Here is a 13848-nt window from a genome sequence, read left to right on the forward strand (position 1 = left end):
CATTTGGTCTAGCTGTTTCACTTCTAAGAATTCATTCTTAAGAAGTGATTAAGGGGGTAGGTGAGATTTAACTACACAGATGTTGATTATAGTTTGAAACCGTCATTCTCAGCAAACTATTGCAAGAACAGAAAACCAAACACCGTATGTTCTCACTCATAGGTGGGAACTGAACAATGAGAACACTTGGACACAGGAAGGGGAACATCACACACTTCTCCTTGCAAAAGACAGGAGGGGCTTTGCATTTGAGAGATTAGAAACCTGCATTAAAGAGGCAGGATGAGGTGCTGTCTGAACAAAGTGTTAGGGCAAAAGAGATTCAGGAATAGCCTTGCTGATGCACCTCCTCCTGTGGGGGGCCACGGGGCCAGGTAGGCACACACCCCTCAGGAGCGAAGCTGGTGATGCTGCCTACTCCACAGACTGGCATCACGAGGCCGGCCACTGTGCCGTGCCCCACAGAGGACAGCTGTCAGAGTTGCTCCATATGACTGGGCCTGCCCGTCCCTTCCCCAAGTCACTGTGATAGAACCAACTGGGGCATCACTGATGCTCATCTAGAATTCTCTCCGCTCCTAATTTGCCATCCACATCTCGGGAAACCTGGGACATGGCTGTCCCTGTTACTACCTTCTAAAGGGACTTTGTCCCTGACGTGCCAACCTCCTTCAGATAATCCTGTGGTCTTGGTTATTTATTTATATGTTCAGAAATATGTCCTGCAAAGGACAATCCAGTCCAATGGTCTCAAGCAGGGCAATCTTAACACCCAGGGGGACAAGCGGCAATGTCTGGGGACATTTTTGGTTGTCGTGGCTGTGGCAGAAGGTGCTACTGGCATCCAGTGGGTCGAGTCCAGGGAGGCTGGAAAATACCCTGCAATGCACAGGCCAGCTCCCTGGAACAGAGAGGTATGCTGCCCTACATGTGACCAGTGCCGAGGCTGAGAGGCCCCGATCAAGTTGTACAACAGTATTGATAGACACATGCACACGTATGATTATTGCGGCACTACTCACAACAGCAAAGACTTGGAACCAACCCAAATGTCCATCAATGACAGACTGGATTAAGAAAATGTGGCACATATACACCATGGAATACTATGCAGCCATAAAAAAGGATGAGTTCATGTCCTTTGTAGGGACGTGGATGAAGCTGGAAACCGTCATTCTCAGCAAACTATTGCAAGAACAGAAAACCAAACACCGTATGTTCTCACTCATAGGTGGGAACTGAACAATGAGAACACTTGGACACAGGAAGGGGAACATCACACACTGGGGCCTGTCATGGGGTGGGTGGGGGGGAGGGATAGCATTAGGAGATATACCTAATGTAAATGAGTTAATGGGTGCAGCACACCAACATGGCACATGTATACATATGTAACAAACCTGCACGTTGTGCACATGTACCCTAGAACTTAAAGTATAATAATAATAAAAGAAAACTAAACAAGACGCCTGAAACACAGTTTTAAGTCTATAAACTCACTGAAACTAAAATAGCAGCACTTTTAGGTGATGGGCTATATTTTCTACTAGAAGTGAGAAAGAAGTAGAAGAATCGGGTTCATCCATGGATAATGGCAGAGGAGAGTTGCTGCACAGAAATGCACAGCCGTGATCTTTGCAGGCTCATGAGATATGTTGCTTTCAGGACATGAAATATCATGCCTTGAATCAACAAGTTCCCAGCATATGGTGAGGTGAAGGCCGAGGGAGACTGTACTCGAACCAGCCAAGAGGAACGGGCGGCAGCTGAAAGAAGCAGATGGTTAGAAAGGAAATGGTATTAAGCGGTAAAAGAAAGAGTATGGTTACTAATGAGAAAATGAAAACTGTCTGGAAAGAAAGAAAAACCACCCATGATATTAGGAAATGGAAGCCTAGGAGCATCGAAATGTCGTGAGGAGCAGATCCGTGAAGTGATAATAAAAAATCAAGTCCATGAACAGAAACTGTCACTGACATTTAGAGTGATTAAGATAAATTATGGTTTGTGTATTGAAAGTCTTAAAAGCATGCATTTGGTCTAGCTATTTCACTTCTAAGAATTCATTCTTAAGAAGTGATTAAGGGGGTAGGTGAGATTTAACTACACAGATGTTGATTATAGTTTACATTAGTACAAACTTGGAAGCAACCTGATTTTCTAGGAATAGGGGATTGGTTCGCCATATCGTGGTATTCCTCCACCATGGAATGCACAGTAGCTCTTCCGCATTCCAGTGTGAAGAACTGCTTACTGGCAAGGAGAAATGTCAGTCTGTGTCAAATGATAAGCTGTCATAAAGCGGTCAGCAAAGTGACACAGAGCAGACTTGTGCCTACATCTTCCTGCCCATCAGTGGTGTGCCAAGGTGGGCAGTGGGGGCTGTCACCCGGGGGCAGGTAGTAAGAGACTGCAGTCTTTGCAGGGAATGTAGAGGCAATGAAATGAATACAAGTTGGGTTTTTGTTCATTACCATGTGCAGACAATGCTACACAATTTCACTGGTAAGAGACCCCTCCCCACAAGGATAGAGAGCCCTCGACTCCCTGCACACCCTGAATAGGCCACTACATGCCTTTTTTCTTTATTAAGAGTATGCCCAAGGTTCACCTAGGGTCATGGTTGTTACAAAAGACTACAATTCCCAGCCTCCCTCGCAGCTCTGGTGCCACTACAGAGTCAGTAGAGGTCACAGGGATGTAACAGTGATGTGTGCAGCTTCTGGGTGGGGCCCTAAAGGAAAGGGTACTCCTGTCTTCTTTCCCCCATTTCCACTCCTGAACTGTGGATGTGAAGAGCCAGACTCTTGACCATGAGGAGGAAGGCAGCACCCTGAAGATGAGAACCCCATAAAATACAAGGAGCCTGACTTCTGAATACTCAAGAGACTGGAGTTCTATATCAGTGAAAATACACTTACTGACTATAAGACCTTATGAATTTTGCTGTCTGATATGGCCTCTAACAGAAAAACATCTGAAAGGATATATGCTGAGATGTAAGTTGTAATTGTGAATCTCTCTAGGAGGAGGCGTGTTGAAGGTGTGGGTATTATTTTCTTCTTGGAGCTTAGTGCTATTTTACTCACATATTATTTACATGTTAAGTGTGTACATGTATACCTAGATATTTATCATTAATATCTATTTTGTCTGAAATGAGAAGAAACTGTTATTTAAAGTTCAAATCTCCATTGTGGTCATTTCAACTACTAATAAAATTCATGTTTGTGCTTTGGGACATGTATGCTGTTTGTTTAGTGATAGAGTCTCACTTTTGGGTCAAGAGCATCCAAATGACACAGCAGGCAACGTGTGAGGCTATTGAAGAAGTGGTGGTCAATACCCATATCCTGAAAATCCAAGAAAACCTTGTAGGTGATGGCATGTCATGATATCTCATAATACCTTCAGTGCAAATAATTTGTTTAGTCTGGCAGGATCAAAAGTCCTGCTTCTCCTGGGATACTGTGACACACATGCATATACCTTTGTTGCATATTAACTTAAGTTTTTAGATGATAATAGTAATTTAGATGGTGCATTCGTTTTGGTGGTGATTGCAGATTCAGAATACCGACTAACAATAAGATAAATGCAGCACTGTCATGAGAGACTGGGGAATAGCTCAAAACACAGGGAGGGAGGACTGAGGAAGACGTTTGGCTCACAGCGGCCCTTTGGGGCAAAGTCTCACCAGGAAAGAAACCGATGAGTCTGGGAAAAGTCACAGTTATGAGGACCCACCCACAATGAAACCCACAGCAAGAGCCAGGGGCCACCATAGGCCACAGTGTAACTGGGGCCAGGCATTGGGCTAGAAGTCACAGACTGAAATAAGACCCACACAGTCCTTTGCCCCAGAAAATTCGCTCTCTTTGGGGATCAGTTGCTATACTTAACCCATAATATGATAATAACTAGCAGAGAAGTTTAAATAAAATTATGGAGAAGTAGATTAGGGAGCAATTGTTTACTTGAAAGAGGATTTGGAAAGACGGAGGGGATGTTTAATCTGCTCTTGAATGATTATTCTACAAGTAGTGAGTGGTGAAAGGGAGGAACGGGAGGGCCAGGCAGGGGAACAGCATGAACAGAAGCCTAGAGGCTGGTCTGTGGGATCCTCAGACAGGCCAGGAAAGTGTGAGGACAAGAGGCCTTGAAAGCTCTTCCAAGACATATCTTTCATCATGGGAAAAACAAGGGAGCACTGAAGTTTTACACAGAATCCCATTCCTATTGCTTTTATGCATAAAATAGCACCCTGTATATCACAGGTGAATCTTCCAGTCATCTATGCATTTGGCATCTACAACTTAAGAAAGACGTGAAAAAGAGCAAACATATTTCCTCTTAAATTGACTACAGCATACTCAGTTGTGAAACAAAGATTATCATGAAAGAAGACCTACCAGATAAAAAGAGTGGATCAGAATCCTGTTGGAATGGATAGGTTTGTCTCCTCACCCATGTGGATAGATACATATTTTTTACCCATTTGAATTAAATAACTTTAAATTAGTTTATAAGCTAGAAAGGTTTTGAATTCCAGCAGGTCCTGCTTATTTAGTTTTTGTTTTTCTCAGTGGTCCTCTACACACGGTCAATCTCACACCATGAGCATCTTGAAGAAGGTCTGACCTGGCCAGCAGCTGGTGGAGGACAATGTCCCGTCACCTCCAAACCACGTCGAAACAGTATCCACTTCAGGACACCATCACAGGATCGCTGGCCATAGACCAAGGTGAAAAACCAAAAAATGCTTATTGCTACAAAAGGTGCAAAATGTAAATGAATCCATTTTGTTTCCTCCTATTTCCCTGGACCCCAATCTTCGGATTCCCCTCACCAACGCTGCAGTGGCAGGCTGCTGGCACAAAGCCCTGCTGAGGGCAGGGAGGGTCCTGCTGGGGGAGATGCACCTTCTTGGCAGGTGACATGCAGACTGTTTCATGGGAGGTTTTGCCCAAAATAGACTAGAGAAACTAGCAATTCCTTAGAATTCAGCAACAGGCACAGAGCAGATTCAGAAATAGATGAGTTGGCAAGGACCTCTTAGACTAGAATATGAAGCACAGAGTGTCAAACGCTTCTGCACACGGGAGCTCACAGTCTGGTACTTCTAGACTAGAATGGCCTAGAAGTCTGATATTTCTCGTATGGTTCAAGAGGAACCATTTCTTGAACTAAGAGCATGCATGCAACATATTTTTGTATCATATATTTTATTGAATTATCCCTACGGGGATTTTTTTTTTAAAAGTTTCTGAGATTTTTCTTACAGGTAAATTTGACATGCAGAATATTATAGTGTCTTTTAAAGGTCAAGAATACCAATGCCAAAGTCAAGGGTCAACATAAATTTCTGGGCTAGAAAAAGCTCTAGAGGCCATCATTAAACCAATGATTATTTGTATCACTTTTATTCTTGTTATAATATTTGGCTACTCTGTCCTGGAAGGTCTGTGTTGTAGACTAGATAACCTTTCATTTTCCAAAATCTCTTACGCCTTTCAGTGAGGTATAAATTTGTCTGGAAAAAACCAAACACTTTTATAACCATACATGAACTTCGTGCCTTTACAAACATTAGTTTTTAAAGGCCATTTGCAAAGATTACAAATGTAATTTCCATTGTAGAAAATTTATAAATACAGAAGTACAAAAAGAATCGATCATTATCTTCTCCTGGATCTTACTCTGCTTTTTCAAGAAACACACACATTTTGTACATGCAGATAGCATTTTGTATTTGCATAAGAGACATATCATACAAAACTGGCCAGACTATATCTGTACCATCTATACCTATATTTATGTACACACCTGTTTCTATATTGCTTTTTTCCACTTTATTTGTATTATATATTTTCTCTAATCTCTAAATACTCTTTAAAAACCTGACTTGATATGTAGTAGAGATTCCAGGGGACAAATGATATCCACCATCTTTACATCTGCAAACCTAGAACTCTCTGTAAGCTCCTTGATGAGATAAATCAGTTTCCAGGCCCCGAAGTTAACCTCTGTTCCAGTGTTAGCAAAGGTGGGGATGCTTTGTCCTCCCATCGCTCCCTGTCCTGGTGGGGCCTGTGGTGAGGAGTTTGTTCTCTCAGGAGCAGCCCGGGACAGGGGCAGAGGCTGTTCTGATGCATGAGGGTTGTGAGTTGCTGCCTAGCGGTCTTCGTTTTGCTGCAGGGGAACCTACTACCAGTTGCAGCAGGTGAGGGCCATTCTGTTCTCAAGAGGCCTCCGGCTCCGGCTGAATACTGTTCTGAATTCATCTGAATTGTCCCCCATGGCCAAGCTTCTAATGCCATCCTGTGGAAGGGTTGTGAATTCTCTGTTACCCCCATTTCCAATGGGACGTGTGAGACTGAAAATCCAAACGCTTCAAGACCAGCAATTACATACACGTTGGATCTTTGGCCTCCCTGTCCCTCTCTCTGTTTCCCTTCTTTTACTACATCTCCTATTCCACCCATCTCTGTCACCTGGATGGCGCCAAACCCAGCTCTGACAATGCCCTAAGTAAATGTGTGAATTAACACAGCGCCTGCTCAGAGGTGGAATGTCAGAGCCTGCTAGGGCCTCGGGTGTCTTTTTTTCTTTTTTAAGTAATTTCCTATCTTGGCTCAACTGCGAGACGTGGGGGAAGTCATTTCATGTCCCACCGTCTCAGCTGTGAAATTCCCACAGGAAAACTGTGCAGATGCATTAGTGATTTTACCTCCTGATGAAAATGCAGGGCTCATTCTCTATATATTGAGGAAATATTAAAGTTGCAATTAGGGAAGGGGATAATTGCATGCAGCTGCAAGCAGCCCGCATCACCTGATCTTGGGATTTCTTTTTCTTCTTCTTCTTGCCCCAGCAACCAGAGCTCTCAGCGTCCTTGCCATTGGCCTCGCCACAGAGTAGCCCGTCCAGCTCATCCGTGCCCATGTGCTGTCCCTGAGACGTTTCTGCCGCCAGCCGGTACGAGAGGTTCCTTAAAATGCACACACAGTTTTCAACGGTCTGCAGAACCCAAAAAGAAAAGGGGGAAACAGAGGAAGGAATGAATAAAACTAGCACTCAGCACTCCATTCTTCCACCTGGAAAGGCGTCTTTCTCCACGGACACATTTCTCTTTGGAAGTGTTTAGCTGACAGCTGCTGAAAGTTCCCCTGACAGCCACAGTGGAAAACAATCAGAGAAACTTGGAAAGGTCTTAGGACCTTTTCTCCCCCACAAAGAAATGACTTATCAGCAATAGTTACTTCTATAAACATCTGTTATTACTGAGTGAAATTCACTTGTGAGAAGGGAAGAATGTACAACCATGAGAGATCCCAAATATCATCCACTAACACACAGTGCCCCACCTCTGACTCCCGGGCTGGGGATTGGGGATCGGATAATGAGGAGTCAAAGACTTAGAATTTCGGTCAGCTCTGGTGGGGGACATATTTACTGCCCACCAGAGCATTTTCTGAGTGTCAAGGCCACAGGTGCAAACCAGGGTTGTCCCAGGAAAGTGAGGGGCTGTGATCATCTGGGGGCATATATATTTTTAGTCTACATTTTTTTGAGATGCCTGACACTCATGTTTTCTTAGCCAAAAGGTTAAACGGTGGTTAAGGCCACCTGTTGTGGAGCTGTACACCTGTAGAGCCCTAGGTGTCCGATTTAGATGTGGGACTTTGGAATGCACTTGACATCTCTGGGACACGGTGTACCCCTCTGTAAAATGGTCATAACAGGACCCACATCTTAGGTTGCTTGTGCATGAGCTGAGCTAAAATATGTGTGCGGTAGGCAGAATAATGGCCCTCTCACAAGGTCTACATCTTAATCTCTAGAACCTGCGAATATGTTAGGTTACGTGGCTGGGAGGAGGTGAGAGTTGTTAAACTAATCAGCTGCTTGTCACATGGGGAGGTTATCCAGATTGTTTGGGTGGGCCTGTGTCATCACAAGGGGCCTGTACATCAAAGAAGAAGGCAGGAGAGTCACAGTGATGTGATATGAGAAGGACATAGCTGGCCATGGTCGGATCTGAAGATGGTGGAAGGTGCCACAAGCCAAGGTATGTGGGCAGGGTCTAGATACTGGAATAGGGAAGGAAATAAATTCTCCCCAAGAGCCTCAAGAAGGAACGCAGACCTTACCACATTTTAAGTTTTTCCCAGTGAGACCCATTTCAGACCCCTGGTCTCTAGAGCTATAAGATCATAAACCTGCATTGGGTTCAGCCACCAAGTTTGTGGTCATTGGTTACGACAGCAGCAGGAAAGTAACACAGCGCGCAAGTACTAGGAAGAAAGCAGGGGCACAGCAAATGCTCTTCAAAGGTTTATATCATTAACAATGGCAGGAGATGGCACAGTGCCGAGGTCCAGAGCATGTGATCTAGGGCTGCCGGCTTGGCTTATGATCCTGGGCCCACCATTTCACAAGCTGTGGGGCCTTGGGCAAAGTGCTTAATCTTTCTGTGCTTCTATTTTCTTATTTGTAAATAGAGGGTCATATTAACAGTATCATGTACAGGCTGGGCTCGGTGGCTCACACCTGTAATCCCAGCACTTTGGGAGGCCAAGGCAGGTGGATCACGAGGTCAGGAGATCGAGACCATCCTGGCTAACAAGGTGAAACCCCGTCTCTACTAAAAATACAAAAATTAGCCAGGTGTGGTGGCGGGTGCCGGTAGTCCCAGCTATTCGGGAGGCTGAGGCAGGGGAATGGTGTGAACCCAGGAGGCACAGCTTGCAGTGAGCCGAGATTGTGCCACTGCACTCCGGTCTGCGTGACAGAGTGAGACTCCTTCTTGAGAAAAACAACAACAACAAAAACAGTATCATGTACAGGGCAACAGTGAGGGTTAATAAGCTCATAGATACAACTCTTTGAATAGTGTCTGCTCAAAAGTATTTGCTAAAACACCAGCTGTAATAACTTGTGACTGCTGAGAAGAGGGGTGAGGAAACTGCCGCCCAGGGGCCCGATGCAGCCCACAACTGGTTGTGCATGACAGGTTGTTTTCCTGGAGGACACCCAGGCCCATTTGTTTATGAATGATCTGTAGCTGCTTTCATGGTACAAAGCAGAATTACATGGCTGTGACTGAGACAGTATGGCCCACAACACTAGGAATATTTATTCTCTGACCTTTTGCAGAAAACGTTTGCTGGTTAAGACAAAGCTGACCTTTTGACTCCAGGAACCATGGAAAGAGGGGAAAAATATCCAATTTTTAAAAGCGGCAAAATTATCACAGGAAAGAACAATAAACGGAGCCAAGTTTTATTTGGAGAATCTTACCAAGTTGGCTATCATTTTTTCAGGCACCTGCTAAGTAACAGCCAGCCGCGAAGGCACATAATACAATTCCATTGTACAGGTGAAGGCGAGGACAGCTAAAGCTGTGAGTACCTCCCACCAGACTGAGTTGCTTCTCTGCAGTCCTGGGGTGGGACTGGAATGGGCCGGGGCTGCTGGGATTGCAGTCCTACACAGCTTCCCTCCACTGGCTGGAATCTGGTGAAAGGTAGCGGGTGTCCTGTACTTATTACCGAGGGCGTGAAAATCTCCGAGGAAAACCAGTTTTCAGAAAATATCTCTGGAGCCTCTGTCATTCCAGACCTTTCTTGTCAGCTTTTCAAGGTGTCATGGGCTGCTAATCCCACGGGCTCTGAGTCAACCTGATTTTCTATTCCAAGCATCCTCTCAGCATCAAAAAGTGGACTGGCATGAAAGCAGGTAAACTCAGGGCAATGCATGAAAGAGAGAAACGACTCTCATTGAAAGGAAAATGTTATGGCATAAGTTAGAATGATTTTTAAATCAGCTCAAACTGATTTTTCTTACATCAAAGACTTGGGAGAATAAACTTCTTTCTCATCCCACTGTTCGTCTTCCCCGGAGGCATGGCTGTTCCTCTGTTTAACAAATGACTACTGGGGAATAAATCTGCAGTTGTGAAAAATGCTTTATAATCGAGCTGCAGCTGGGGAGATGATTTGGGAAGAAGCTAGAAGGAGGAGAGAAAGTAGGGATGGGGGTGGGTGGGGAAGGAGGAATGGGGGAAGGAAAGTCACAGGGACCACATTTATCTTTCATTTAAGTCTCCTGGAGTTTTGCAGTCTGGGTTGGTTTGGGAGTTACTTAATTCAAGAGCTTTTCTCTAAGGGGATGAGAAGAAAGAGAAGACAAAAGACTTGGGAGCCTAGCAGGAGGGTGGCAGCCGGTAGCTTTGCTTGGGACGTCCATTGCTGTCAGCAGCGCTTTCAGCAGTTGTTTTTGGTTACCAGGGTCATTTTGTTTCCTTATTTTCTCTTAGAAAGGGTTAATCTGGAAGTTGTAGAGTGCTCTACCATATGTCATGCAGTCAACACACTGGACCAGTTACAGGACCAGAGCCACAAGCTTGTATGGAATCCAGGCTCTTTTATGTTTTAACTTCTCGGGCCTTAAAAAGAAGATGTACTCATTCGGCCCCCTCACCCTCAAGTTGTCATTGTGAAAGCTCAAAAGCGGCCAAGCAGAGGGCTGAGTGGAAAATGACGGTACCATAATAATACGTTAAAACTCAACAGCACAATCCAGCCAAAGAATCGCCTACTGAGTAGCTGATCACATCTGATCCTTTCGACAGCCTTGGCATTCAGCTATGAGTATGCTCCTTGTCACAGAGTTGACGTCACTTGGATATGGTGCTCCAGCCAGTGGGAGGTGGAGATGGCACAGTCCACTGGCACTGTCTTGATGCCAGCTCAGGGCTCTTCTTACTCCACCAGGGATATCTGGGTTTTCTGACTCCGGCCCTGAATATTCCCAATTATTTCAACTTCCTCTTTGGGGGAAAATGTGGACATTAGAAAAGATGACGTACAAGGTCTCCCAGGGTTTTAGGAATCTGGTCATCTGATAGAAAGAAGATGTTTGTGCCATGTTGGTTCTTGAACTACGGCTCCTGAAGGATGCCTTAACCTTTCGTGCTGGTGACCGCACTTAGCTGAAGCATGAGGCTGTTGACTCTTATTTTATTTTCAGCTGCACAGTCCAGTTAGTATCAAAGCTCTTTTCGTAGCCATCACAGTAAAAGGTATAGTCTCCCAGTGCCTCACTCTTTCACCACTCTGAATATGACGATGCTGAGCATTGCCGCTTCAGTGATTTACTTTCAGGAGCCCTTTGAAAACGCACGTGTCTGTTATGCTAACAAGCATCTGTAAATATTCAAGACATCTTGACTGGACATTTGTTTAGGAATTTAATTTTCCTGTTGATGATACTAAATGGTCTAAAATGGTCATGTAAGGGCTCTGTGAAAGGGGAATGCTTAGTCTTTGTTACATTATGTTCATCTCTGAAACTAAAAACACACAGTCAGGGAATGGATGTGAACCCAGCTGGGCAGAAGTTAAAAGATGAGAAGTGGTGCTCATGATGGGGGTGAACTAGTACTCAAAGGGCTGACGTCCCAGAGGCACCTTGCGTTCAGATCTTCGGGGAGTACGGCTCAGGCATCAGTGATTTTCTAAATTTCTTGGTAACTCTAATGTGTAGTCAGGGTTGGGAAGTGCTTTGCTAACTTATAGACACAACCAATTAATGACTACATGGATAGAAACACTTTTATCTCCTCTTTATCTAACTTTGTAACTAAATTACATTATACCAGATTCCCAATTAGAGAGTCATATTAAAGCTCTATCTACCATGGCAGGTTCTTAATCTAAGATGTACATCAAATTACCTGATGAACTTTTAAAGGTACAAAAATTTGTGACCAGAGTGAGACAGTTGGGTTCAGAGGACTGCAATAGGGTCTGGGCAGATGTATTTACATGAACACTTCAAAGGCAATTCTAATAAGGAATCAGAATGAGAACCATAGGATTAAGGCCACGGTTCATAACCAGGGCCAATTTTGCTCCCTGCAGGACATGTGGCAATGTCTGGAGATGTTGTTTGTTACTGGGGTGGGGATGGGGGCTGCTACTGGTATCCAGTGGGCAGAAGCCAGGGAGGCTGCTACGTACCCTGCAGTGCACAAGACAGTCCCATGACAAATAATAATTCACCCCAAAATGTCAATAAGGGTGGCTCTTGAGAAATCCTTATTAAGAAATCACATTTATTACCTGCATTACTTTATGACCATTGGTAAAGTTTGTGTTTATAACAGCATATTATGAAATTACAAACTTATATGAATGAATCAAACTTACTGAAGACTAAATAAAATAGCTCAAACACTGGAGAAGCCCATCCAATTCTATTCCGGCTTGTGAACTAAAACACTGAATAGATTTCAGTGACTTACTTTGTTGGGAAGCCCCATTTGGTTAGCACTGTGACATTTATTTAGACATTGCAGGCCTTTTAAAATGGCACTTAATGTAATCAACAGTTGTTAAAAAGTAAGTTTATAAGAATATGGGATTATTCAAATCCCAAGGTTGGGCACGGTGGCTCACGCCTGTAATCCCAGCACTTTGGGAGGCTGAGGTGGGTGGATCACTTGAGGTCAGGCGTTTGAGACCAGCCTGGCCAATGTGGTAAAACCCCATCTCTACTAAAAATAAAAAAAATAGCCGGGCGTGGTGGCGCATGCCTGTAATCTTAGCTACTCAGGAGGCTGAGGCAGGAGAATCACTTGATCCCAGAAGGTGGAGGTTGCAGTGAGCCTTGATTGCACCACTGCGCTCCTGGGTGACAGAGTTTGGGTGACACAACGAGACTGTCGCAAAAAATAAAAAAAAAAAGAGCAGGCAGTTTTAACATCTTGTCTTTTCTTTTGAAAGTGGATTACATTAAATAAAAACTAGAAGCTTGTGGTATTCAAGTTTACACACTCATCTGGAATACCTGTGGTTTGAGTAACTTAGAACAATCTGCATATTTACTCATGGCTAATCAGAAGTCAGGTATCTAGTTCCATGCTAGAATTAGAAGCCCAGTCTAAAAAGTGTTGGATTCTTATAAGGAAACCAGGAGAGAGTTCAGAAGGAAAGTCTGAATTACTGCATCGGCTCTCCAGGGTTGTTAGCTATTGTTGAGTCCCGTGGGAGTATTTATTCTCGAACATGCTTAATCTATGCAAACACAACCAACCTTGCTATCGATCTCACTGCTCCCCAGCGCAGACTGGATCACGTACAGCAAGGCATCCGTAAGCCCATCACACTCTCTCATCCTTCTGCGGGCCTCCTCTCCGGCCGAACTAACATTCCTGCAAAGCAAAAGGACACGTCAGCAGTCTTTACGGCTGTCACCAAAAGAATGTCTTTCCATGCCCATCTGCTCTCATAGTTTGAAAGGAAATGCTTTTTCCCCCACTTTTTCGGAATGCTTATCAAGAATATATCTTTAATGAATAGGGATGGCTTCCACAAAACACATCCCAGAGTTGGGTAAGTCTCAGATGTCTGTAATGCCACTCCTGGAATAGACAATGAAGAATTCCTAATATGGGATCTGTGAGTCCCATGACCGCGGAGGGTGGGGGACTTTCAGAAAGTCTTCTAGGTTTACTTCATGTACAATTAGAAGCTTTTTGATTCAAAGGATTCTTCTTTGAGAGGTCTGAAACACTTTCAAAGACAGAGCTTGTAACTTCTGAAATATTTTAGACATCTAAATTTGTCTGCCACAAAGATACCTACCTTGGCCCAGCCAGAAGTAGACTTCTAGGAATTTATTCTAAGGACATAGTTAGAGGTTTCTGTGACAGTTTAGTCACTGGGATGTGCATGATACCTCTTATGGGAAGGAGCGGCTCCAAGCTCTTTTCTGTGCTAGCACATGCTGAGCTAATGGCAACAGACGGGGCCTACTGTAATGAAATGTGCGGCTGCGAAG

General features: G+C 44.2%; 1 protein-coding gene across 1 annotated transcript in view; it reads right to left on the reverse strand.

Annotated features, from left to right (window-relative positions):
• The window catches only part of CTNND2 (catenin (cadherin-associated protein), delta 2), a 1004786-nt gene that overhangs the window by 144868 nt on the left and 846070 nt on the right, over nucleotides 1-13848 (reverse strand). Inside the window, exons 15-16 of the mRNA XM_011978063.1 lie at nucleotides 13102-13219; nucleotides 6835-7020 (exon numbers count right to left, since the gene is read on the reverse strand). Coding sequence (XP_011833453.1) covers nucleotides 6835-7020; nucleotides 13102-13219 — 304 coding nt within the window. The remainder of the gene's footprint in view (nucleotides 1-6834; nucleotides 7021-13101; nucleotides 13220-13848) is intronic.

Source organism: Mandrillus leucophaeus, unplaced genomic scaffold (genome assembly GCF_000951045.1).
Source record: "Mandrillus leucophaeus isolate KB7577 unplaced genomic scaffold, Mleu.le_1.0 Scaffold188, whole genome shotgun sequence".
Taxonomy (NCBI): Eukaryota; Metazoa; Chordata; class Mammalia; order Primates; family Cercopithecidae; genus Mandrillus; species Mandrillus leucophaeus.